Genomic DNA, 25,509 nt, shown 5'->3' with positions numbered 1-25,509 from the left:
CACTTACACATGGTTTGACTGGAGGTGCTATTGGATTGAATACTCCACATTCCAGAAGGAAGAGGGGTGATTCACGTTTTTGTTCAAGATATTGCATTGAAAATACACAGCCCACTACTGTGCAGATTCGGAATTACCCACTTCTGCTTAATGACAGTTTCACCAGATTTTAATTTGCTGCATTTTTTACCACTTTTTTGCCACAAAAATATAGATGGTAAGTCTGGGTAAGGGATGTGGAGGAGGGGTGGTGGTGGAAGGGGCAGGGGCCACAGGCACCATCCCCCGACTACTTACAGTAAAGAAAATGTGTAAAATCAGCAAAAGGCAAACAAAATTGGCGAAGTGTCATTCTGGAAAAAAAGTAAGGAAACCTTCATAGATCTGCAGATTCAGTACAGCAAAGAATCAAATAGAAAGACCGACTAAGTACAACAACAGAATCTCATGTGACCGGTGTTAGTTTATTCATATCGCATTACACAAGAGTGAGCGGGAGGGTAGACCTACAATAACCAGAGTACCATTAAACCTGGTGACATTGAACCATTCATTCTCCAAAAATGTGCAGTAAAATGAGCTGTAACAAAATTTGACATATCTACTATATATGGTTAAATAACTCCAACTTATATCCAATGGCCTAGCTGATTACACTAGCAGTGCGTACTGCTGGCAACTGCGAAAGGAGTATAATCCTGCAGGGACTGTAGTCCACTCCCAACAATCACCTGCCAGCAAAATAACTAGGCTAGAGCGGGGGTGAGGAGGAGGAATAAAGGGTCTTTCCACTGAGGCTGTTTATTTGGAATTTAGGAAATCGTAAGTTCCAGCATGCAACATGACTGTTCAATGTGGCTAGCTCTGTGCACTCATGGTGTTGCGCCTTGAAACACTTGTGTATAGGCGTGTTACAAAAGCCATATCATATCACATCATGGTGCGCTCAGGGAACTCATGGTCTAGGTTCCAGCAGTCAATGTATCATTTTGATGTGACTTTCTCAAGGCCATTTGGGTTTAGTTTTGTTTATTGCCCCTCAGGCTCTGTGCCTTTTCTCCTTCTGCTCACTGGAGTATTTGGGCATCTGTGTGCAGGGCATTCCTGCTATCCTGGTTCTTGCTGTTTCCTGCCCCGCTTTCCTTCAAGCTTCCCTCCACTACCTCTGCTTCTTCCTCTTTTCTTCCTGCTATTCAGGCATGTGCACTGCAAACGATCTCTGTCTTAATGCCAGTAAGACTGAGATCCTTCACATTGGGGCCCCTGCTCCCTGCTTCCCCCCCTCTCTGGATGCCCTCCTTGGGCCCTCTCCCCTCACCATCTTGTGAGGACAAAAACATTGGTGCCATCTTCAACTCCTTGCTCTCCTTCTCCCCCCACATCACAGACCTTGCCAAGAAGGTCCACTTTCAGCTCCACTCCCTTGGGTACATTCTCACCTTCCCCCAGAAACTCAATGTTTCCAGAGCTCTGGTTCACTCTAGGCTGGACTACTGTAACTGCCTCTTCCTCAATGTGCCTCTTTCCTCCCTTAACCCCCTTCAACTAATCCAGAATTAGACTGCAAGACTTATTCTTGACCACAAGCCCAGGGACTGCATCTCTCTAGCTGTGAAATCTCTCCACTGGCTCCCGGTGGCTGTGATGATCAAATTCAAGACCCTCTGCATGATCCACAAGGCTGTCTGGGGCCTAGAACCCCGCTGTATCCAACTTTCTCTCCATAAATGCCTCCCTTATGGAGCCCTTCAGTCCTCTAGCTCCAATTCTCTGTTGATCAGACATTTCTCCAAGCAGAGAGTTTGTTTGTTTATTATTTATAATGCGCACCGGACTCGGGGGTATCTGGGCACAGAATGCGGTAAGGAGGTTTTCAGCTTGGTTACATTGCTGTGCATTGGTATGCATGCATAAATATACAGAAGACCGGATACAGAGTACAGAGTTATGCAAACAGAACTTATACACATATCAACAGTGCGCACTCTGTAGCGGAAAGTGCGTTAGCAGTCATTTCCCTTGATCCAGTGAATATAGTTGAGCCTGAAGTGTGAGTAAGTTTGGTATACCCTTAGGGCAGGGGGAAGGGAGTTCCAGTGTTGGGCAGCTTTCACCAGGAAGCTATTACCACCAGTTTCTGAACGTTTGAATCTAGGCACCGTAAGGAGGTTAGAGTTAACGGTTCTGGTGGGTCAATTGGAGGAGTGTCTCTTGAATCTGTCTATGAGGTATCGTGGGGCGGCGTTGTTGTGGCACTTGTGTGTGAGTGAGAATACTTTGAGTGAGATTTTGTTTGTTGTGGTGAGCCAGTTGCTGGCTCTCCTTATGTCGGAGATGTGTTCTTTTTTGGGTATGCTCTAAGAGGGTTGTTTTGTGAAGAGTGGGGGCAGTCTCTCTCTTCTGCAGGTGCTTTCCTCTGGAATAGCCTCCCTGCCCTCTCAGTCTTGAGTCGGACCTCCTTAAGTTCCAGAAACTTCCCAAGACCCTGCTTTTCTCTACCTCGTTCCCTAGCTCCCTCCCTACCTAATTCCACATCTGCCGCTGCGACTGGCAGCCTGGTTCCCTATGAATTTTACAGGCTACCAGGCCCTCCTTTACCAGTTTACTCCCTGATTAGCATCACAGCATCACACTGAAGTATGGTCCTCCCCTATCCTTGCACTATGGTCCCTACCCGCGGTGTCACTTTGCTCTTACCCTCCTGGGCTACCCATCAGTACTTTCCTAGCCCATGGGCCCAACTCCTCCCCCCTCTGCATTGTATGCATCTCCACACCCTTCTTTTGCACTTCTCGTTACTGCACTTGTTCAATCCGAATGTCACAAGGCCTAGTAGGCACGTTACTGTTGTTTATCTCACCTGCTCCCTTCTCCTGTGTTTGTCTTGTGGCACCTGGAAACACAATTTGCTGTATAGGGACCTTACAAATATTCAATAAATAAAAATAAAATTCTCCGGATTCGGTTCCACCTGTTACGGCTCTCTCAAGCGGCTTCACATTCTCGCTGCATTCCCTGGTCTGCTTGGCTATGCCCGCTGCTTCCACCCTCACAGTCCCCTAGCGCCTCTGGGTCTGGCCTCTACAGGGCTCTCTCCAGCTCAGCTTCTCTCATGGGATTCATCACCATTCCTCGGATCTTATTGACAGGCAAGGTATCGCCCACGCACCAACATCACACTTACCGCAGACTCCTTCCTCTTGATTTCCTGGTAGCGTGTGCACCATTGCTTAAGGCAAAAACGGGACTAGAAGCCCTTCCCCCAAATGAAATGACTCTGCCCCTTGTCATGCCACTTCTTTCTCGTGATGATAGGTGGTGTCTCTTTGGGTTGGTTCATTGGGCTGCAATATCCGTTTGTATATTCAGACGTATTAGTTATGAAATTACCTCTTGGTGTACAAGCTTATTAGCATAGCATAATATAATGTAACATAAAATGTTTTATCCAGATTGTTACCAATATCAAGTGGCCAGGGCCTGCAGATAGATCCATGTCAGGCCTCTAGTTAGTGGTGATTTCTTTCTTTTAAATTGTGGGGCTTGTAGTTTTACCTTATAAGCCCAGAATGCCAAAGAAAGAAACAGGACTGGGTTGGCCATGCCTCCCTGTCATGGTTCTAGTTGAGCGCTCTGTGGATCCCCCAAACATCTGAGAATGCTGCATCTTGCAATTGGAACAGATGTACTTAATTCAGGAATAAACACAATGTAGTGCATCAAAATCAAATGCGTTCTAGCGAAGCTTGCCAACAATAGACAGTAAAACGACACATTTAGTCATCTTTATGCAAGCCTTTAAGATTCCCCACGCAATTTGTGACTAGGTCATCCAGCTCTAGGGTTTGCTTTGCATTCTGGGGCTTGCAGTTCTGAATGTAGCCGGGGTGTGTATCCATGGAGGAAAGCAGTGATGTTTTCCTCGCAGCTCATACATCTCTGCCTTGAGTCTGCAGGAGCAGATGAAAAAAGACTACATAGCGGAAATCTAGCCATCTGGGTAAAGCACTAGAAACCCAGTCTGGTCTAAATCTGGAAAGGTGGCAACCTTATTTCCTGCACGCAGTGCAGGGGGCGGGTCACCTGACAGTAGTCGGGGAACACAGTGTCGGCATATGATCGACCACCTAGTGCGCTTCCGGGCCCTTTATGGCAATGTCGAGACGGCTGGGGCCCAGTGTTGCCAACTTAGCGACTTTCTCGCTATATTTAGCGAGAAAGTACGCCCCCTAGCGACTTTTTCATTAAAAAGCAGCTAGCGAGAAATCTAGCTACTTTTTTCAATTGGTTTGGAGACTTGCTCATATATGCAAGTTTCCAAACACATTGAAAAAAGTGTGGTCATTCGCCCGTTTTCTAACGGGAGTAATGTAAAAACACACTGAACTTAAAAGGGAGGCGTTTACTGTTAATCAGAGCCATTTTATTGCTCTTAAAGTAGACAGCCCGCCCCCAGAAACGCTCTACGGGAACTGTATGTTAAGGGGATGGACCTAAAGAAAAAGGTTAAAAGGGGAGGGGGCCACAGTAAAAGCCATAAATCGTAGGTGGAAATTAGGTCATTATGTAAATTAGGCAGTGACATCATCTAGCTACTTCTGGCGACTTCTAGGGGAGCCAATAGCTACTTTCTTCACTGAGGAGTTGGTAACACTGCTTGGGCCATACAGCTTGCACTGGACGTAAATCGACAGGTACATTGCAGGTAAATGAGAATCGGTTATGCTACCGAAAAAGTGTGATCGGCGAGGGTGCTATGTTCTGAAAGCATAGCAAATATCCACATTTCGAATTAGCCGTTCGACACACTTTCTAGGAGGTTACGTGTGATTACAAAAAATCAAAAAATAGTGAATTAAATAATAACGAAAACATAATTTATTTGAGGGGGCACCCCTTCAATCACCCTGTTCCCCATGCTTTCAACACAACCACGCCCCACACTTTATAACCCCTTACCCCCACATATTTCTTTTTCATTATTTTTTCTTTATTATTTCATGCGGGTTTTGTTGTGTCTCTATCATCACTACACACATGTTTTATCCGTTGGGGAACACAACTAGAGTCGATACCTTGCACCGAGGCGCGCCTTGTCCACGTGCCTGCAAGGACTTGCATGGTGATAAATGATCTCGGGTCATTTTCCGTCACTTCCAAAACGGATGTGCACGTGGCCTGGGCGATTTCAGTTCCTGTCGCGTTTCTTATGACACAAGAGCCGTCTGGGCGTGGAGAGGCGGGGCTAATTGCCGGGGTGAACATGCCTAAGGGTTATTAGAGAATAGTAAGCTCATTCTATAAACGCTAAGCAACTACTTTTTATATTTTTATACAACGTGAAAAACACAAACTCATCAATGAGGGAATATGTTGTTCCATTGGTAAAACAATGATTTTTATTTTTTATTTTATTGTATTGGTTTATTCAAACCTTATATACATACAAAGCAAGAACATATAATATGTAGACCGGATAAAACTTGAACAGCTAAACACGAGTAATCCGACTCTTAACAAGTCTTGGCCGTGGACCGTGGTTGTAGCAACGTGAATTTCCCTGTCTTTTTTTTATTAGCGTTTTTCTTTATGTAGCCAATACAGTTGTGCTTTTCAAGGAAATGCCTACAGAAGAGCTAGAATATAATGCCCACTAGAGGGCGACATACACTCACAATTCCTCTAGCGGCAACACACAGCTTCATTTCCGATGTCCACAGTTGCTGCACATTTGTTGTACCAATGATACTGCTTTAAGAGCACTGATGATAGTATAAACAGCAGCTATGGGTGCATGGAAATAGGAGGGAGTCATGGTGATGGTGTTGCACCCTAGAAGTGCATAGGGTCATTGGTCCCGGGAAAGAAAGGCTATTGACCTGTGCTAGGAAATTGCAAGCAGCAACCCCTGCTGCACACAGCCCAGTACGTACCGTGCGTGCTGCTCTCTCTTTCTCGCTCGCTCTCTCACGCACAGTGTTCAGTTCTATGTACATTGCAATGGTTGGGATATATCTATCGTGTTATGTTTATATGCTCATATGGGAAACAAATCTCGAAAGTTTGAAGTCCGTAGGATTAGTCTGGCTATTAGGAGAGATGTCGGGGCCAAAGAGCACAGAGACTTGCATACGGGCAGGGGTGGACGGGGAACCAAACGTGGCCCTGGGAATGTTTCCAAAGTGACCTACACCACATGAGCAAGTCCAACCACTTTAGGAAGGGTGTTGGGGGGATTTCCCGCAAAAAAAGGTTTGAAATAAGTGTGTAACTTCACAACGAGGCCCAGGGCCTGATGGGAAATCTCCAGAGTTCCCTTCTGGCCAGTCTACCCCTGCCTCAAGTCTCACGGGCTGGAGATTGGAGGAATTCAACTGCCTTGGAAGCAAGACGACACAGAGATCGCAGGTTCGATACCCGTGCTTGCTTAGAAACCTCTGGGTATTCAGCGCGTTGTAAATAACTAACTATCATTATAAATGCTTCAACATAAAAATAAGAATGAAATCCTCCTAAATGAGATGCCAAAAGTCAGCGGGTGGGGTGGTGGCGTCTGAGGGCATTGAGGTGGTGGTGTCTGAGGGCATTGATAGAGTTGGTAGTATTGCTTTAAGAGACGCTGCGTTGCAAAATGTGCCATAAATACCTAACCTGTGAGGCCTTGAGTTGGCGAGCATGACCCGGCAGTGAACGTTCAGGCCATTGTATATAGCTGAAGCCCGAAGGCAGCACAATGCTGTCACCTGATGCTCGTTTTAAGGCCGCTAATGTTTGTTATTAAGTGCAAATGTGTGTAGGCAAGAACATGACCTGTTGTAATGCGCGTCTCTTGTAGGAGCCGTTGCCAGCACGGAGGTGAAGCAGAAACTTCAAGAGTTCCTTTTGAGTAAATGGGCGACGAAAGACCCTCCGACCAACGGAAAGAACCATTCCATCAGCCGGCACCCCAAGCTCTGGTACACGTAGGTCCCATGTTACATGCAGTTTCTTCCCCTAGGGGGCACTCGTGTTCAGCGGGCGCAGGGCGAAGCCCATGCAGGGGCATTAGGAGGGAACTGCATGGCGCCATTACTCGACAAGAGAACTAGATTCGCAATCACAGATGAAAAGCTCTCAGCCACAGCTCATCTTTCACACACTTCCGGCTCCCCTGACCAAGTTTGACTGAACCTTTCATAATTCACTTTGGGAAGGAACATTTTTCGAGCGCAAAATCTGTTGCTTGTTTTTTGCTTGCTTTGTGTTTGGACCGGAGACTTTTCCCTGGGCGCTCCCGATCAGGCAGCTAAAAGTGTAACCTTTTGGGAATAATTCTGCTCAATAGTTCATTAGGCACCCTGGAAAACCAATGCTGTTACTGGCGGCCTCCCTCCCAGGCGAAGACACCTGGGATTTTGAGGTTTGCTCCAGACTTGGCAAACCCTTGGCTCTTCCTACGGCTTCGTGTTTCTGGTGTGGATTATTCAGTGACAATGATCCTGTGTTAAATCCCTATCTGGATTAACTAGTGCATGAGTGTAGTGCCCAAGGCATAAGTGGACTAGGAACCAAAGGAAGCCTTGGAAATAATGTTCAAACTAGTCCCATATTACACATTTTCAGCAAGCCCAACCCTTTTGCCCATGAGAACATTTGGAAATAAAATAGGTTATCACACACAAGAGGCCCAGGGTGTAGAGGCCTGCTGGGAAATCTGCAGGGTTCCCTGTAGGCCAGTCCACCCCTGATAATCAGGCCGGTTCAGCACGGATCTTTCAATGTACTTTCGATCGATGCATTGGCTCGAGATGTCTCATTTTGCGCCCGGCTTGTTGTAGAGTCCCCCTGTTGATGTAAAGGCCAGCACAGCAAAGGAGACCCACCCCACCAGGGCAACACAGCAAAGGAGACCCACCCCACCAGGCCAGCACAGCAAAGGAGACCCACCCCACCAGGCCAGCACAGCAAAGGAGACCCACCCCACCAGGCCAGCACAGCAAAGGAGACCCACCCCACCAGGCCAACACAGCAAAGGAGACCCGCCCCCACCAGGCCAGCACAGCAAAGGAGACCCACCCCACCAGGCCAGCACAGCAAAGGAGACCCACCCCACCAGGCCAGCACAGCAAAGGAGACCCACCCCACCAGGCCAGCACAGCAAAGGAGACCCACCCACCAGGCCAGCACAGCAAAGGAGACCCACCCCACCAGGCCAACACAGCAAAGGAGACCCGCCCCCACCAGGCCAGCACAGCAAAGGAGACCCACCCCACCAGGCCAGCACAGCAAAGGAGACCCACCCCACCAGGCCAGCACAGCACAGGAGACCCACCCCACCAGGCCAGCACAGCAAAGGAGACCCACCCCACCAGGCCAACACAGCAAAGGAGACCCGCCCCCACCAGGCCAGCACAGCAAAGGAGACCCACCCCACCAGGCCAGCACAGCAAAGGAGACCCACCCCACTAGGCCAGCACAGCAAAGGAGACCCACCCCACCAGGCCAGCACAGCAAAGGAGACCCGCCCCCACCAGGCCAGCACAGCAAAGGAGACCCACCCCACCAGGCCAGCACAGCAAAGGAGACCCACCCCACCAGGCCAGCACAGCAAAGGAGACCCACCCCACCAGGCCAGCACAGCAAAGGAGACCCACCCCACCAGGCCAGCACAGCAAAGGAGACCCACCCCACCAGGCCAGCACAGCAAAGGAGACCCACCCCCCCAGGCCAGCACAGCAAAGGAGACCCACCCCACCAGGCCAGCACAGCAAAGGAGATCCACCCCACCAGGCCAGCACAGCAAAGGAGACCCACCCCACCAGGCCAGCACAGCAAAGGAGACCCACCCCACCAGGCCAGCACAGCAAAGGAGACCCACCCCACCAGGCCAGCACAGCAAAGGAGACCCACCCCCACCAGAGTCAACAGAGAACAAGGTGATTTCTATGCAAACACCCGATGCCTGCACTTACCCTTCCCCCCTGCACTTGCCACCTGCTGGCCGTACTTTACTTATTGTAATGTATTCTATAATTCCATGTACTGCACTGTCCCTTCCCCCCGCACTTGCCACCTGCTGGCCGTACTTTACTTATTGTAATGTATTCTATAATTCCATGTACTGCACTGTCCCTTCCCCCCGCACTTTTCCCCTTCCCCCTTCCCATGCACTTGCGTGTTCTGAATGCCACCTGGCCTAGTCGGATCGTTATCTGCCTTCCCTCTGTTCCCCCTCCCTTGCCTCGTCGCGCCTCGAAACACTTGTGTACAGGCGAGTTATAAATGCCTTATCATATTATATCATATATCATAACTTTGCGGACCAGAGTTCGCAGTTTGGCAGGGACCGTCCTGCAGTTTGACCCCCTGCCCCCTGCGTCCCGAGAGTTTTCTTAATTTAAAATCCCTGTCCTGGTGTTTGCTAAAGGGAGGGCGAGCACTGTCCCAGTCTCAGCTAACTGCAGGGAATTATTGCATGTTCACAATCCGCAGTGAAATGAATATCAGTTTGGCAGTACAATTTAAGAGATTTCTCTGGGTTCAAACCTGCAACCCTGGAGATACCAGCCACACACATACACTGAATGCGCAAATAAGCACATGGCAAGGCCTCTAGAATCAATCGTGCAAAGGCTCCTTTCGAATTAACATGTTATTTTTACTGGGTTGCATATAGAGTAAAAATTGCACCGTTTGTATCCAGGATAGGTGTTGAAAATACTGTGCACTCGCGATGTGCAAAGGGCGGCCAGGGTTTAGTGGTGGGTGTTGTTTTTAGTCCTACTTCTGTGTCTGTGGACAGCCACGTTTTTTTATTTAGAAAAACTTGTCACCCTACGCCACATTAGTGATAGGATATAAGACGAAATATTAAAGCACAGGGGCCAAAAGAAAAGGCGAACTAACAGACGTGCGCGCCTCTCTCAGGATTCTCCCCCCTCACGTGCTCCTTCGTTCGGTTTTTCAGCAGGAATTCTTGCCATAGTGCTCTGCATAGCTGAAATGTTTAGTTGGCCAAGATTAACTGCTGCTTTAAATTCCAGTTCCAGTTTATGCCTAGCATATTATTGCACCTGCATGCGCGCGGCCAGCTGTGCAGACGCTGGGCCTGGCATCGGGCGCGCTACCCCGGAGGCTCCTGCTGCGGCCGACGTTCCCGGCCTGTTATTCGCTGCTCCCGATGGCTTCGGTCATTTTGCTCCCTTTTCAAACAGCAATTTGAAACCAGGGGCTGAGTTCGAGGTCCTTGTCAGAGGCCTGTGATGACACATGGTAGGAGACGGCAGCAGGAGCGAGGGACTACGTGTGTAAGCGCGACTGCTGTCAGTTGCAGAAATGCAGTGCACACTTGAACTAGTACTTGTCCGGGGGCCAAACGTGTCCTATTGCAAATGCGTAATGCAGCGATGCATGTTTGAAACAGGTCAGTTTATGCCCAAGTAGAGGCAGCGCTTTAAACGGAAACTGAGAAGTGCAGAGAGCCTGCTTACTGTTGAGAAGTGCCGGTACTGCTCCACTAACAGTAGTGGCTTCCTGATGAGAAGTGTCGGTAGTATGACCTACAAAAAATGGAAGTGCAGGCACTCAGGACCGGCCATTACCTGCCCATTTAAAGCACTGGGTACAGGAACGCAGAACATTTCTGCAGCGTTTTGTGCTACAAGCAGGGGTAAAGTCCTAAAAATTAAAGTCGGGGACACATCAAAAAATGCAATGGGATGTGACGTCGCCAGAAATTAGAAATCAAGGTGAAATGTGCACATTTCATTAAATTGCTTTTGGATAACCATGCAAATTGCACGGGACGAATGACATTTTCCTTTCATAAAATCAACACACACACAAAACCAAGAGAGAGGATATTTTCTTCTAATGGTGTTTTTGAAAATTTTAAAAGGTGTGCATGTTTTAAACTCCAAGAACCAATACAAATGTTTCCCCTGGAACTTGTAGTACTGAAATAGGTAATTTGATCTCTAGTTGTTTGTTTTTTTTCATCAGGTTATATAGTATAGAGGTGAAGTGTCCGGCCTACAAATCTGCCGACTGCGAGATCGACTTTCATTCATAAATTCAGAGGACATTCAATGTTTGTAATTTTTACTGGGGGGGACTGAGTCCACCCTCTGAATAAAGTGGGTGGACTCCGTCCCCCCCGCGTGTATCCTCGACTTGAGGCCTGGCTACAAGCCCAGCATGTCATTGCCTACATGCCCTGTTCTTCCCTAGCACTCACATGATGCATTCTGTGTTGTCAATGCGCTAGGAAATGCCAGCCATGGGAGACGGGGCACATCTCACAGTGAAACGCTACTCTTTGGAGCAGGACATTCCCCGAGTGTGGGTCCTGACATTGGCAGCGACGTTTCACCCCTTCATATTAGGCACACACACACACCTTCGTTATCATGGAAGAGGATTCCCTATGCACTGCAAGGCATTTATGGTAGGAATATTATTTTCCAATTATTGTTACTGCGGATTATCCCTCCTAACATTAAAATAAATAAAAGAGATTGATAATATCCTTCTCACAGATGATTGTGGACCTTATTCATCGCCTGTTTATGCTCAATCGATGCCAGCTGGTGTGGCAAGGGAGGCAGCACATGCGCTCTGACAGCCCACACCCAAGCTCTGTGTGCTCGAGTAGAGCCAAGCGAGTCAGTGCCGCGGGGAAAGACAATGGGACAGGGGAAGACGGCAACCAATGATGGATTGAGTCTCCCTTCTGCTCTATGCCTAGGGTGACCAGATTTTTTTAAAAAAAGAAACCCGGATGGGCCACCAAAATAGAAGTAGGACTAAGGTAAATACACATACACCTTCAGTCCTACTTCTATGTCGCTGGCCTGTTGCAGGGGGGGGCAGAGGAGGTGTGCTAACATGCACACTCCTCTCATTGGAGGAGAGTGCCGAGGAGGGGAAGGGGAAGGAAATGGGGACGTGAAAATCATTTCACCCCCCCGTTCGCGCAAAAAGATTTGTGCCGGGACCCGATTTAGGGATTTTGAAATTGGGTCCCGGCAAAAAAAGGAACCATGACCAAAACCCCAGACGGGGTTTATAAAAGAAAAAAACTCCCGGTACCCCGGGACGTCAGGTGATTTCCCCGGACTGTCCCAGGAAAACGTGGCCGTCTGGTCACCCTATCTATGCCTATTCAGGTGGGCGTGTACGTGCGTCCCTTACTTTCTAGACTCCCTTTTCCAAACTCCACCCTGTCCCCGGGCACCACCCTGTACCCGGGCACCACTCTGGTTCATTTAAAGACACAGAAGCACAACTATTCATTTGGAGGTGGACAAACATTCCAACTCTTTCACTTTGTTTGGTTTTCTTTCTATTGTGCTAAGTTAACTTTAATGTGAATTCCAGTTCCTGTAAATTGTTTGTTCTACCAGATTTTGGGAGTGCATTTAATTTGCATGAAAACCAATTGTGTTGCTTACACTGTCTTACCTATCAGTCAACCACACTAGAGTTGACAGCACGCAAACGGGTTTAATTAGCATAAGGGCACTCATTTCACACTAAGGCTTCACCCTTGTTAATGAGCATGCATACATCGTCCACACCCCCTTATTATACATCATGCCACACTGTAAGGAAAGAGGGCCTTCACTAGACTAAAAGAATCAGGGGTTGGACCTGTCTTGCCCACTAATGGGGTCTGCTCAGCAGCCCTCTCAGAACAGTGTTGAACTCCCCAAGCCCACCTACCCGAGCTCCCTTCAGTTGCGGTCCAGGGTTCGGGGTTAGGAGCCGAGCGGATGCAGCTGAAGGCTTGTTCAGGGACTTTCTTTTGAGAAAAGCGGGAGACACTCTGTAAACTATGTGAACTCTGTTACTGCTTTAAAGAATTAAAAGCACAAGCCAAGAGTGTGTGATGCTGTAACCTGTTTTCAGGCATTCTTTGACACAGTGATGCAACTTCTTGTTATGCACAATGAGCTCAAAACTGCAGTTCCACAAAATACTTTTTAAATGTATGAAACATACATGAAAATGAAATGGTCCCTTCTTCATGGTCGCAGACAATTGTTCATCTTTGCAATAATAACACCATCATTGAATGCCCCGCCCTCCCAAGCGGGTGCTCTGAGGTGTTGTCAGGTAACAGTTGGGCACTAGTCGACTGCCCTCTCCGGGGCAGGTGTTCTGAAACGTGCAAGTTCACTTGCAAAACCAGAAAGTTAGTTTCAGCCAGCAAGAACATGTTATCGCAGAGAGTGTTTATTTTTAGGTGCCAGGTCACTTCTGCTGATCCAGGAAGCAGGACTTTTCAGTTATATTTATATATGGAACGCCAACTCTGGCCACCCTGTAATATCCACTGCCCTAGGACCAGGGCTTGCAGATCTAATAGTGCACATCGACATTGAGGGCAACTATTTAGCTCCTGCTTCTAGCACAGTAGAGCCCGGTTAGCTTGAAACCAACAGTTTCCAGGAGCTACTTTGGCTCCAAGGGCCAACTGGTGCCTTCCAAACATATCATTGTGACATTAACTTTGAGTATTTGAGAATGTTAATAAAGAAGAATTGGAACACATCTAATACACATTTAACCACGATGGTTCATACAAAATGGACAGAAGTTAAAGGAGCACCTCTGCTACCTCCTGGTTCCGCTTCGGTAGCTACTGCCTTTGCAGGGTGATGCCTGACACCCAGGAGCCGGTTTTAGCTCCTGCTCATCCAATCTCAATTTCGAACCCTGGCAGAGAAACTCATTTTTCAGGATCTAGTTGTGAGGGAGATAAATGCCAAACGTGGTATCACTTTCAACTTCATGTTAGGTGTGTAACCTCCTTCCCCTCCACTGTTTCATACGACGAGGCGAAAGAGAATCATGGAACGAAAGTCAATTGGCAAAAGCAGGTTGGGTCGGTGAAGTGGAAGGTGGTGGGAGTATGAGTGCTATACCGACATGCGGTATGCCTGGCCTCCTAATCACTGACCACGTTACCTAATCACTGATCACGTTTCCATTTTACCTGAATAGTCTTGCAAGACATTTGGAGTATTGGGAACTGTAGATGGTGACTCTTGGACCGCCTATAAATATTGTCCATCAAATACCTCTATAAAAAGCAGCGGATGAAAAGCTGATTGGGCCTGTTTAAAGTTGATACAGGCTGTCACCGGTAATCAGTGCAGGTGTGCAGGAAGGGGGGGGGTTGTACGCTTGAACTGAAAAAGCTTGTCTCAACATTCAAGTTAAAGCACAGCTGCACTAGTTGGTGCCTTTTCATCAAACACATGTGAAGCTCTGTGTACGGTGCACTGCGGTACACAGAGTGTATTTACTCCAAGGCCTAGACCCATGATTCCACATTTAGGTAGAAAACTGTTAGGCTAGGTGCGCTAGGAAGGTGGCCGAAACAGCAGAACAATGTGGAACACCTGGATCAGGAAACAGGACGTAAGGCATTGAGTGGCAGTGTCTCCCAGAATCTTCTGCCTGTCTTGTCATGGTTAAAAGGCCGACATTTTGATTCTGTCCCAGAAGCCATATTCGTTGCACCATTGTTCAGGGTTTCAGAAGCCCTCACAGGGCTGGCCTGGGTAGAGACACAGGTGGTGTTGTCTTCGGCTTATTGATTGTCCTGCAGACCACGTCCTGGCACAGTGCCGTCCAAAAACCTCATATTTACATGGGTCAAGCACTTTAACAATAACCTTGGGGCGCAAACAGAGCAGCGGTGCACAGCTGAAGCGCTGCTTGCCCTGGCCACCCACTGGCGCCTGTCTAGCAGGAACAAGGGGAGCCACTGCAAAATGGTTGCCTAGATACAGCCTGCAGTCGATGGAGGTGAGCGCTGCTGACATACGCGCCACATGCAAATAATCTACCGGTGGCGTCCAACCAAACTAACCAATGGATGGCTGCATAATCAAAGCCTCTCCCTAGCAACCGTCAACATTGCCGAAGACCACCTTCTCCAAAAGATTGCTCAAATAGCCATGTCCTGTTTATTTCACACTAATTCGATCATAAGGGGAGTAGCCACTCGGAATTCCATGATCTCAGAGCCCCCCTGGCCTGGTCTTATGCACCCTGGGGGTCTGGCATGACTACGCGAGGATTGCTGTGGCTTTGTATGTGGATTAGGAGGGGGGAGAGAATATTATGTAACCTATTATTATTACTATTATTAGAGTTCGACCTAAAAAAGATAAGGGAGGGCCGTGGCATTTGGTACTTAAGTAACAAGATTGCATTAGAATAAATAAGCAATTCCGCCCCTGCCCATGGGCAGTGCGACGGGCAGCTTGTGCGCCTACACTGTGGCACAGCCTCCATCTGGCTCGCTTGCCAAACCGCACTTTCCGGGTTAGCGACGGCACTTTACCCATATGATCTCGCACATTTAGAAATAACCGGGCAACACCACGCACCCACACCTTCCGAGATGCAACGGAAATCTATTAAGAGGCGTGAACAATCGGATGGTAGACGCTGACCACTGCCCACTCGACGGGACCAAGATGCCAGTGTGTATTGTCGCACTACAATGTGCTTAGACTGCGTTGCCCGTTGCTCGCATCCGCGACTTTTCACCCTGCAACAATGGGCCCTGTTATGGCATTTTGCAGCGCATCAGCGCGTCCTCTGAAATTGTGCCCCTGGCACTCTCCGGGCGTGTTTGCTTACTAGACACATAAAATGAGTTATTGCTCTGGAGTCGGGGATGTGACCTGTTGCTTTTGCAATTAATGGGGACATATACGCCATTGTTGTGCGCTGCCCGGGACCGCACAGATGTGCCTGATTGACGTAACACTCGGCTTCATCTGCATTTGCCAATGTGCCCTTAAAAGAGTTGCATCGGTTTGTGTATATTTACAGGCAGAGAAAACGTGTGTTCACGGCAATATTCGCATGTGTCAAAGAAGCCAGATTCTATTCCAGATAAACAGAAAACAATCCTGCCTGTACTACTTGCCAAAATCTACACATGTAAATAACATCACGTGTGTTGAAGGGAAACCCCAGTAGAAAAGGCCCTGATTTAGCGGGTGAAAAACACGCATGGCTTACATACCCGTCTTTCTGAAAGCACGTTTCTGCTGCAATGCTTGTTATGCACAGGAACCCACTGGCAGTGCGTGGTCCCAGCTCCTCACTGGCGCCGCAGCCTCTTCTTTTTATTTATTTATTTATTTATTCAGATTTATCTAAAGCGCACGTCAGCCCGGGGGCATCGTGGCGCTGTTACATGAAGACATAATCTGGTTACAGTGGAAGGAAGATGGTCACAGAGCAAATTTCATTACATGACACATTACGTAGCAGACGTAAGAGAGCAAGTGTAGGTGACGCGGGAGGATGTTAGTTGAATAGTGTAGTTTTGAGGGACTTGCGAAAGGAGTATAGCGATGGTTCTGCTCTGAGTGAGTTGGGGAGGGCATTCCAGAGCTTTGGTGCTATGTGTGGGAAGCCAATGCCGCCGGCTTTGGCTCTTCTCACAGTGGGTACTCGAGTTGGTTGGCATGATGGCTTCTTCTAGGACGGAAGAGGAGTTCTTTGTTATCGTTTCAGATAAGTATGGGGGTGCTGTATGATTGATGCACTTGTGTGTGAGAGTGAGAATTTTAAAGTTGATTCTTTCCTTGACTGGGAGCCAATGGGCGCGTCTTCTGGCCTGTGAAATATGGTCAGTTTTGGGGATGTGTAGTGCAGCTCGGAGGGCGTTATTTTGCACTATTTGAAGCCTGCTTAGGTTTTTAGTCGATGTGCCTGCCAAGAGGGCGTTGCAGTAGTCCAGTCTGGCTCCTATAGTTGCTCTGGCTATGGAGTGGCAGTTGGGCGTGGTAAGGTAGGGTTTGATGGCATAGATGAATTTGGTGGACAGAGCAGATGCTGAGGCGATGGCGCTGGTTTGTTTGGTCATGGAGAGTGTGGCGTCTAAGTAGTCTCCTAAGGTCTTGACGGCAGTGGAGACAGGTATGCTAATACTGTCAATGATAATGTGAGAGTAATCGGGGCTGAGTTTAGCTAGTGTTTCGCTGGGGGCTAGGATAATGATTTCGGTTTTGTCTCAGTTTAAGCAGAGACCATTGATAGCCATCCAGGTTTGGATGGTGGAATAGATTTTGAGGAGGGCTTCTGAGTCTTGGTCGTAATCTCCGGAAAGGGGGAGGAGAACTTGCGTGTCATCGGCGTTGTTTGTGTAGTCTATGTTGAGGGAGTCCAGTAGGTCAAAGAGGGGTTTGGTGAATAGGTTGTAGAGGGTCGGTGCAGTGCAAGACCCTTGTGGGACTCCACAAATTAAAGTGGTGGAGGGCGCTGGCCTGGTCAGAGTACACTTTCATGGCCCTCCCTTCAAGGAAGTGTGTGATCCAGGTGGTTGCTTTATGGGAGAAGTGAGCGGCATTGAAGAGGTGAGATGTGAGAATGCTGTGGTCGACCAAGTCGAATGCTGCAGAGAGGTTGAGCAGTAGGAGGAGAGCAGGTTTGCCTGTGTCCATTATCTTGGTAATTTGATTCTTTAGATCTAGAAGGGCAGTTTCAGTCTGGTGTCCTTTGCGGAAACCTGATTGTCTTTTGCCTAGGATGGTGTTGGTTTCCAGGTAGTGTAGGATTTGGTTGTGTGCAGCTTTGTCTAGGATTTTGAGGAGGAAGGGGACGGTGGTGATGGGGCGATAGTTAATAGGGGAGGAAGGATCGAGCGAGGGTTTTTTCAGGAGCGGGCGAACCCAAGCTTCTTTTAGGCATTGTGGTACGTTTCCGGATGCGAATGAGGCATTGATGAAAGCCGTGATGATAGGGGTCAGGGGTTCTGAGCACTCTTTGATTAAAGAGGGTGGGTAGATATACCCTTTGCAGGTGGAAGGTTTGATTTTTTTGAGGAGATCCTTGACTTCCGACTCTGAGACTTCTCTGAAAGCGAAAAGGGGTGTTTGTGAGGAAAAGTTGTTAGTGGGTGGTGTGGGCGAGCAGGTGGGGGTGTTGGGAGCTTTGCGTTGAGAGGCTATTTTGTTTTGGAGGGTGTTGACTTTATTCAGAAGGGCAGACTGAATGCCTGTGCACTATGCTTCATCCTTGATGATTTAGTCTGGGCTGTAGGCAGGTGTAGTGAGTTCTTTGAATATGGAGAATATTTCTCTTGATTTAGAGCTGGCATTAGTAATTCTCTGGTTATAGGATTCGGATTTAGCGAGGAATATAGCTTTTTTGTAGGTCGACGAGATCAGTTTGAAATCGTTAAGAGAGGATTGGTTAGGCACTGATTGCCATTTAGATAGAGCTTTGCGCTTCTTGGTACGAAGGTCAGATGAAAAGTTCTTCAGTGATCCAAGAGTTGCAGTGCATTGATTTCTTCCCTTTTTTATCTTCTAGAGGGGCAATGAGTTTGATGGCTTTAGTGAGCGCACTGGAGTAGATGTTGGTGAGGGAGGTGGTGTCATGGGTAAATGGAGGCTTGAGATCAGGGATGTCGAGGAGAGGAATGAGATTGGAAGCAGTGAGTTTTTTGGAGCTTCTTACTTTAGCGGGAGGGGCGTGAGTTAAGGTTTTATGGGTGGACGTGGTAGAAATGGAGAATTGAATGAGGTAATGGTCCGTCCATGGGAGGGCTGAGATGGAGGTGATGGCAGATGCGCAGTTATGATCAGCTAGCCAGTCAATGGATCTGCCTTTGTTATGAGTGGGAGCAGCAATTTTGTGTTCAAACCCCATGTGTGATAGTTCTTTGGCTAAATTTGCGGTTGCTTTGTCCTTCGGGTCAGATAAGTCAAGGTTAATATCCCCTAGAATGATGCTTTTCGTGGTGCTTTTGAGATTGTTGCCTATGTTTTGGAGGAGTTGCTTTTGGTAGTCGTGGAGTGATCCTGGTGGTCTGTAGGTGATAAAGAAGTTTATGGTACATTTAGGGGAGAGGGCTTCTTTGGCAGTGAGGAGATCAGCGTTATTGTTCCATTGTTGATTACACATTCTCATGTCGAGGTTGTCTTTGAAGATGAGGGCGACGCCGCCACCACCTTTAGGGATCTTACGGTCCTGTCTGAGGATTGAATAGTTTTGTGGGAGGGCGCGGTGGATGGATGGACTGGAGGCTTTATGGAGCCAACTGCGGCCATTTGGCGCTGCGCTCTCAGCGCAGAAGTGTTGTAATCTTGCTGTGTTGGCCGTGACCATGAGGCCACAGAGACCTATCTGCACCGGAACATTATTTTTACTTAAATAAGTTGTGAGCCGAAGCACTAATGCACTGTATCAGCTGGCAGTTTATTTAAGGAAAATTCTTCACGCTCAGTACTTGGACTGAATACTGCATGTAGAAAATGGTCTGATTTATCCCGCATGTTATGTATGCAGGCACAGGGTAGAAATGCACCAATCCTGCCGAAATCCTGTCCACATATTGCATGTACTTAACTGGATTGATGGCACCACTTGCCATGGTAGAAGCACGTGTGCTGAACATTTTCCAGTGCACTGCTTGAGAGGTTGTCATTCATTTGCACAGCGCTGTTCCCTTGATTGAATGCACATGACCCCTGTGCCTGTTGGCACCACAGAACTTGTGGAGTGTGCTACAAAGCCGCCTCCCACCCCTGGTGCCCCTGTCTTTGACTGCTCTCTCCTTGTGGCCAGTGGCATATCCTGGGAGTGGCCTGGGGTGGCACGTGCTGCTCCTGGAATCTGATTGGCCACCCCAGGTGCCACCCCATTATCCTAAACTATGATCATTGTGTCTGTGCGCTCATACTTCATGCCACCCCTGAATAAGTCAGTGCCCCACTTGTGGCACCCCAGTCAAGAGTCTGGACACGCCACTGCTTGTGGCCTTTGTTCCACTACAATAGATCCATGTAGTGTGAAGGGGCCACATTGTCTCGCATTGCGCTGTGGGATTACACATTTGATCTTTGAGGGGAAGACCAGCTGCAACCAGGCCCTTCCTGCAACCTCATGGGTGCCCTAGACTCTCCCCTGTTAAAGTCCAGAGTGGTGAGTGCGTACTCACTCTGAGAATGGAGTGCACTAGTCCTCACTGTCAGTCAGAATGTACACCTACACGCCCAGCTGATGCACATTCCCCTCATTAGAAAGCCTGTTCAAATGTTTGCCTGGCACATGTTCATACGTAGCACACGCCCTGCGATATGGCCACGCCAAGCTGCACAATATGATCTGTAACGAATGACTCCACACAACCCATGTCAGCTGACCTTTCATAACACATTACTGGCTACGCCCCTTAACTCATGAGTCAGCAGATCACCCATAACCCAAGGGTATAACTGCTGGACCTTCTACTGATTGCATGATCACTCCGACAAGATGAAGGGGGCCAGGGGCTGATATATGTAGATTATTCATCACATGACTTTGGGGGATATACCTCACGCCATCTCAAACCATCACCTTGTTATGCAACAAAAAGCAATGGAACCGTTCTGAGCGGTGCCACCGACTGCGGCAGACAGGGGAACTGGTGGCCCGAGCATGTGGTGTGTGAACTCTGCGAGCAGGTGGAGCATGAACACAGCTGAGACATGTGAGCAGCATCTGCTGGCATGTAACTCTGATTGCCTCCATGCTAATGTGCGCCCCCTCTGTGTTTGTTGCAGTGCTGCTCACCATACCTCACTGGATCAAAGCTCACCACCCCTCGGTGGGACATCTCCCTCCTACAAATATGCACTGCCTGGACAGCAAGATGCCAAGGAGGATTTCCCCCTGCGGAAAACTGGTGAGTCATTTCCATGTATGTCTCCTTCTTTACCATACATATTGTGTTTGCATTTTCACTCACAGAATCCATGTATTTTCATCACCAGGCGGGAGGGGGGGCTCAAGAGCGGTCACAATGCTTTTATTGCTTCCTTTGCTTGCTTTGATCAGCATTTCTCAGTGGATCAGTAGTACTATAGTAGTAATTGCAGTGCAGTGGGCTCTAGTTTTGAGAAGATGCTGTGTGTGGCGGTGCACATAACACAGTTCCATGATGTTTTTCGCGTGGGGCATTTTTGCCTAAGCCCATTTTCCGGAGTCTGACTTTTCAACTATGGGAAAAGTTATTTCATGGGACTGCTCCATCATCACCCCTGAACACCCGTAGTCACCTTGTGCCACTTGTCCCACCCACTTAACTCATCTTATGCTGGGGACACCCCTGTTAACCCCCCTGTCTTCCCTTATGAACCACCCTTTTCCATCCCATGATGCTGCACCCTCCCGCCTGCCACTTATCCCCTCTCTATTCTTCCCTCCCACATCCCTCCGGAAACCTTTAACCCATCCCTGACCTCGCTTCTTACCTTGGCTGTCCCGCCGCTTCCGGGTCTGCTGCGTCATGCACATATTTGCACATCCGCTGACTCCTAATAGGGAAAGGCAGCCTGTCAGGAGTCCGGATGCAGCAAAAGTGGGCATAACTGCACAACACACATGCATATATGTATAACTCAAGCCACAATCAAATTAGATGGTGATTCAGGGTGCGCAAGTGCTACGTTTGTTGTGGTGGTGGAATATTGTGCAATGTGCACCAGACAGGGGGGCTACATCCTGTACTGCAACACCCCATTACATGCACAGCACAGTTCATTGGCCAGTTGTGGCGGTGTCAAAGAGCTGCATCCTGAGATATCTGCGCTGTCGGAGGTCCGTCTCTACTCTGCCATATAGCAGACCTTAAGCCTGCCCTAGAAGTCTGACTGAAGGAGCTCCCTGGTTCTGAGGTGGGCCGCGTCTCTCCTGTGGCCCACCCAGGCTGCCTTTGTGAGACATGCATTAAATGACTTCCAACTCTCAGGAACCATCACATCGCATTCTAGGACCACTATATGGCTGGGCAGATTCAACCTTTTAACGGCCTCAGTGCACACACAACAACAGGACAAAAACCCACACCACAGAAGGAAGCCAGCGGAAGAAAAGAAGTCAAGAACCAGCAGATCCCCACGCACAACTCAAATGCTGGCCGAGTCATTAGAATTGAACAAATGTGTCTTCATCGCTTTCTTAAAGCTAAAGAGATTGGGGATCTCCCGCAAATCATCTGCTAGCTCATTGCAGAGTCTTGGGGCACAGCGATCGAAACTCAGGCCACTAAAGTTCTTAAGTTTGCACCGTGCCGGGTGAAGTTTGCTATTTCCGTTTGACCTGAGCATCCTCACTCTAGGGACCTCTTGCATACGACCCTGAAGATATTTGGGGGCATTTTAACCTCCTTGAGCTTCTCCCTAGAGACCGTATCATTTTGCCAGGTCTTGTTTTGCAAGCCTTTTCATGTCCTACTCCATCACTACACTGGGAGAGAAGTGGGCGATAAAATAAGGGTGCACCAAATAGGATATTTACCATTTCGGCTGATACCGAATAATTGGCCCCATATGGCCAATGGCCAAGCAAGAAGTCCTATCCGAACGGCAGTCTCTTTCTTAGCATAATTGCCCAACTTAATGGTCACACTTCATATTCATAAAAGTAGCTCCTCTGTATAGTTATTACCATTTCTTTAATCTTAATTTCTATCCCCACCACCTTGGAAATTGAATCAGTAATGACAGAAAACCCCAGCGAATCAGCATGCCTTTGAGGTCCTTATAAAGTGTGCTTATTTCTAGGCTAAAGTTATTGTTTTTTTATATGAATCAGTATTTTAGAAATGGCAGCTTTAACAAGTCAGCTTCAGATTAGTAAAAACAATATTTGTTCTCCAAAGCAGACTATCTGCATTTTGGCCACTCTCTGTCCAAAACATATTAGAAGCTAAACATGTAAGAACTCCAAATCATTCACATATTGTTTAGTTTCATGTCTTGGCATGAGCCTTTTCTTTACACTGCCTTATGTAGCAAAATAGGAGACATGTCAATGTTGCATGATGGACACATGCACTATATGCTGAGGGCGGTTTTGTGGGAATCTTCCATGGATACGTTTAGCTATAACGGATGGTTGTTTCACTGTCGTTGACCTATTGTTCACAATGCTATGCCCATCAAGCTCGTAACCCACGCAGACTTATCTTTTGGCCTTTTTCATAAGGAGGGGCATAGTGCCAGTTCCACGTTTTTGAAAATTGATCAAGACCTGGGATTCAGGTCTTGCACATTTGTGGCTTCTCACTCTAGTGTGCCTGTGTGACCAGGCGGTGCACTCTACCGGGCCCCATCATCAGGTGTGTATTGGTGTGCATGTATGCATATTAAGATTACCTATGAATGTGCTCTCAAGTGAAAATGACCTCCTCCCACCACAGAGATCGAGCCTGCATTGCTGTGAGAAGTCGGGGTGTGTGACGTAAAGGGGCCCAACCAACACACTCCAGTTGTGTGTGTATATGGATGCTTTGAAATGCTGGCACTAAGCTCCTCCCCACAGTGTTTGATTTCAATCAGTGTTTGGTACCCATCAATTAAAAGACAGTGATAGGAGATGTACTACATCCTTGGAATTGGAAAGTTGACTAAAATTCCATTGACTTTAGAGCCACCATCAGCATACATGTGCAGGAAAGCACCATCAGCAGTCTCCACAGGATTACTGTGACATCCTGTTGAAGAACAAAACACATTCAAATAAAAGTTAAACCAATGACAAAAGGAATATACAATAAAATGGAAATCTGAAAATATAAAACTAAACATGCATAAAATGAACACATTAATACCGAAAATCCAATTAATGTAAAATATGATTGTCCCGGGTCCTCTCCGGAATATATTGCATGCAATGGCTGGTTATCCTATGACTGATAACATGATCCTCCCAGGTCCCCTCTGAAGCATATCACATGCTGTGGCTGGTTATCCTAGGACTGTGATAACATGATCCTCCCAGGTACCCCCTGACTGCATGCCGTGGTGGATTATTCTATGAATACAATAACATGATTCGCCCAGGTCCCCTCTGAAGCATAGCGGATGCCTTGGCTGATTATCCTATCACTGCAATAACATGATTCTCCCAGGTCCCCTCTGATGCACACTGCATGTCACGGCTGCTTATCCTATAACTCTGATAACATGATTCTCCCGGGTACCCTCTGATGCATATCGCATGCCACGGTGGATTATCCTATGACTGTGATAACATGATTCTCCAAGGTCCCCTCTGATGCATATCGCATGCCGTGGCTGATTATCCTATGACTGTGATACCATGATTCCCCTAGGTCCCCTCTGTTGCAGATCGCATGCCACGGCTGCTTATCCTATAACTCTGATAACATGATGCTCCCAGGTCCCCTCTGATGCATACTGCATGCCACAGCTGCTTATCCTATGACTGTGATAACATGATCCTCCCAGGTCCCCTCTGATGCATACTGCATGGCACGGCTGCTTATCCTATGACTGTGATAACATGATTCTCCCAGATCCCCTCTGATGCATACTGCTTGACACAGCTGCTTATCCTATGACTGTGATAACATGATTCTCCCATGTCGCCTCTGATGCATACTGCTTGACACAGCTGCTTATCCTATGACTGTGATAACATGATTCTCCCAGATCCCCTCTGATGCATACTGCATGGCACGGCTGCTTATCCTATGACTGTGATAACATGATTCTCCCTGGTCCCCTCTGATGCATATCACATGCCGTGGCTGATTATCCTATGACTGTGATAACACGATTCCCCCAGGTCCCTTCTGCTGCATATCACATGCCTGTGGCTGATTATCCTATGACTGTGATACCATGATGCCCCCAGGTCCACTCTGATGCATTTTCCATGCAGTGGCTGAAGTCACAGTGGGAGAGATCTGTGTACTTCTGTTGGCACAGTGACAAATTACAAACATAAAACCAGTCATTGCACATGCATGTTTCTTTCAGAAATGGGTGTGCATTCTGGACGTGTGAAACCTATTGTACTATCAAAGGACATGTCAATAAATCGTCTGTCATTGCCACACACCAGCGTGTGACTGTAACTGCAGGGAAGTAGAGAGGCTTCGGGGGAGGCGGGCTTTGCTACCTGTGTGTACCTTCATTTACTCATATAGGCCATGAGGGAGGCAAGTGAATATTGGTCCTAGAGGAGGCTACAGATGCAGTCACATCTGTTTGGTTTCCTATGCTTCCAGAAGCTGTTCTAATGCCACATACTCGTGATAACTCCCCTTTTCTCCTGCACTGGCTGGCCAGCGGTCGTCCGTCGTGGCTAGCTGAAATTGTGTCTCCCTCCAAATGAAAAAAAAAAACAGGAATTGTTTATTTTTTTGTCAAAGCTCCACAAGATGTATCGCCGATTACCAAGTACATTTATCCAGGCTTCTTCAATGTCACACTTTCCGTAATATGACATCACACGACCATTGACCTCTGATGACAACACAGGAAGTGATGTCATTTGACCCCACCCCGAAGTGACATCCCATGAATCGATGGAACATAACCTTTCACCCCTTGACAAAACAAGAAGTGGCATCACATCGCATTGAAAAATATGGTTCAGATATCTCTGTAAAGTGATAGACATTGATACAGGAATGGATCACCATATTTATCAATAATATCAACACGTATCGGCCCATATTACCAAATTACTGTGAAT

General features: G+C 47.8%; 1 protein-coding gene across 13 annotated transcripts in view; it reads left to right on the top strand.

The window, feature by feature from the left end:
- The window catches only part of HDAC9 (histone deacetylase 9), a 497,607-nt gene that overhangs the window by 273,117 nt on the left and 198,981 nt on the right, over window positions 1-25,509 (top strand). For 11 of the 13 annotated variants that reach the window (XM_069648491.1, XM_069648496.1, XM_069648488.1 and 8 more), the window contains exons 4-5: window positions 6,836-6,962; window positions 20,565-20,686. In XM_069648491.1, coding sequence (XP_069504592.1) covers window positions 6,836-6,962; window positions 20,565-20,686 — 249 coding nt within the window. The remainder of the gene's footprint in view (window positions 1-6,835; window positions 6,963-20,564; window positions 20,687-25,509) is intronic. The other 2 variants (XM_069648495.1, XM_069648487.1) reach the window with 1 other exon arrangement.

This window comes from Ambystoma mexicanum, chromosome 2q (assembly GCF_040938575.1).
Source record: "Ambystoma mexicanum isolate Mex_15411 chromosome 2q, UKY_AmexF1_1, whole genome shotgun sequence".
NCBI lineage: Eukaryota > Metazoa > Chordata > Amphibia > Caudata > Ambystomatidae > Ambystoma > Ambystoma mexicanum.
The sequence above is the reverse complement of the archived record's forward strand: the minus strand, read 5'-3'. Positions and strand labels throughout refer to the sequence as shown.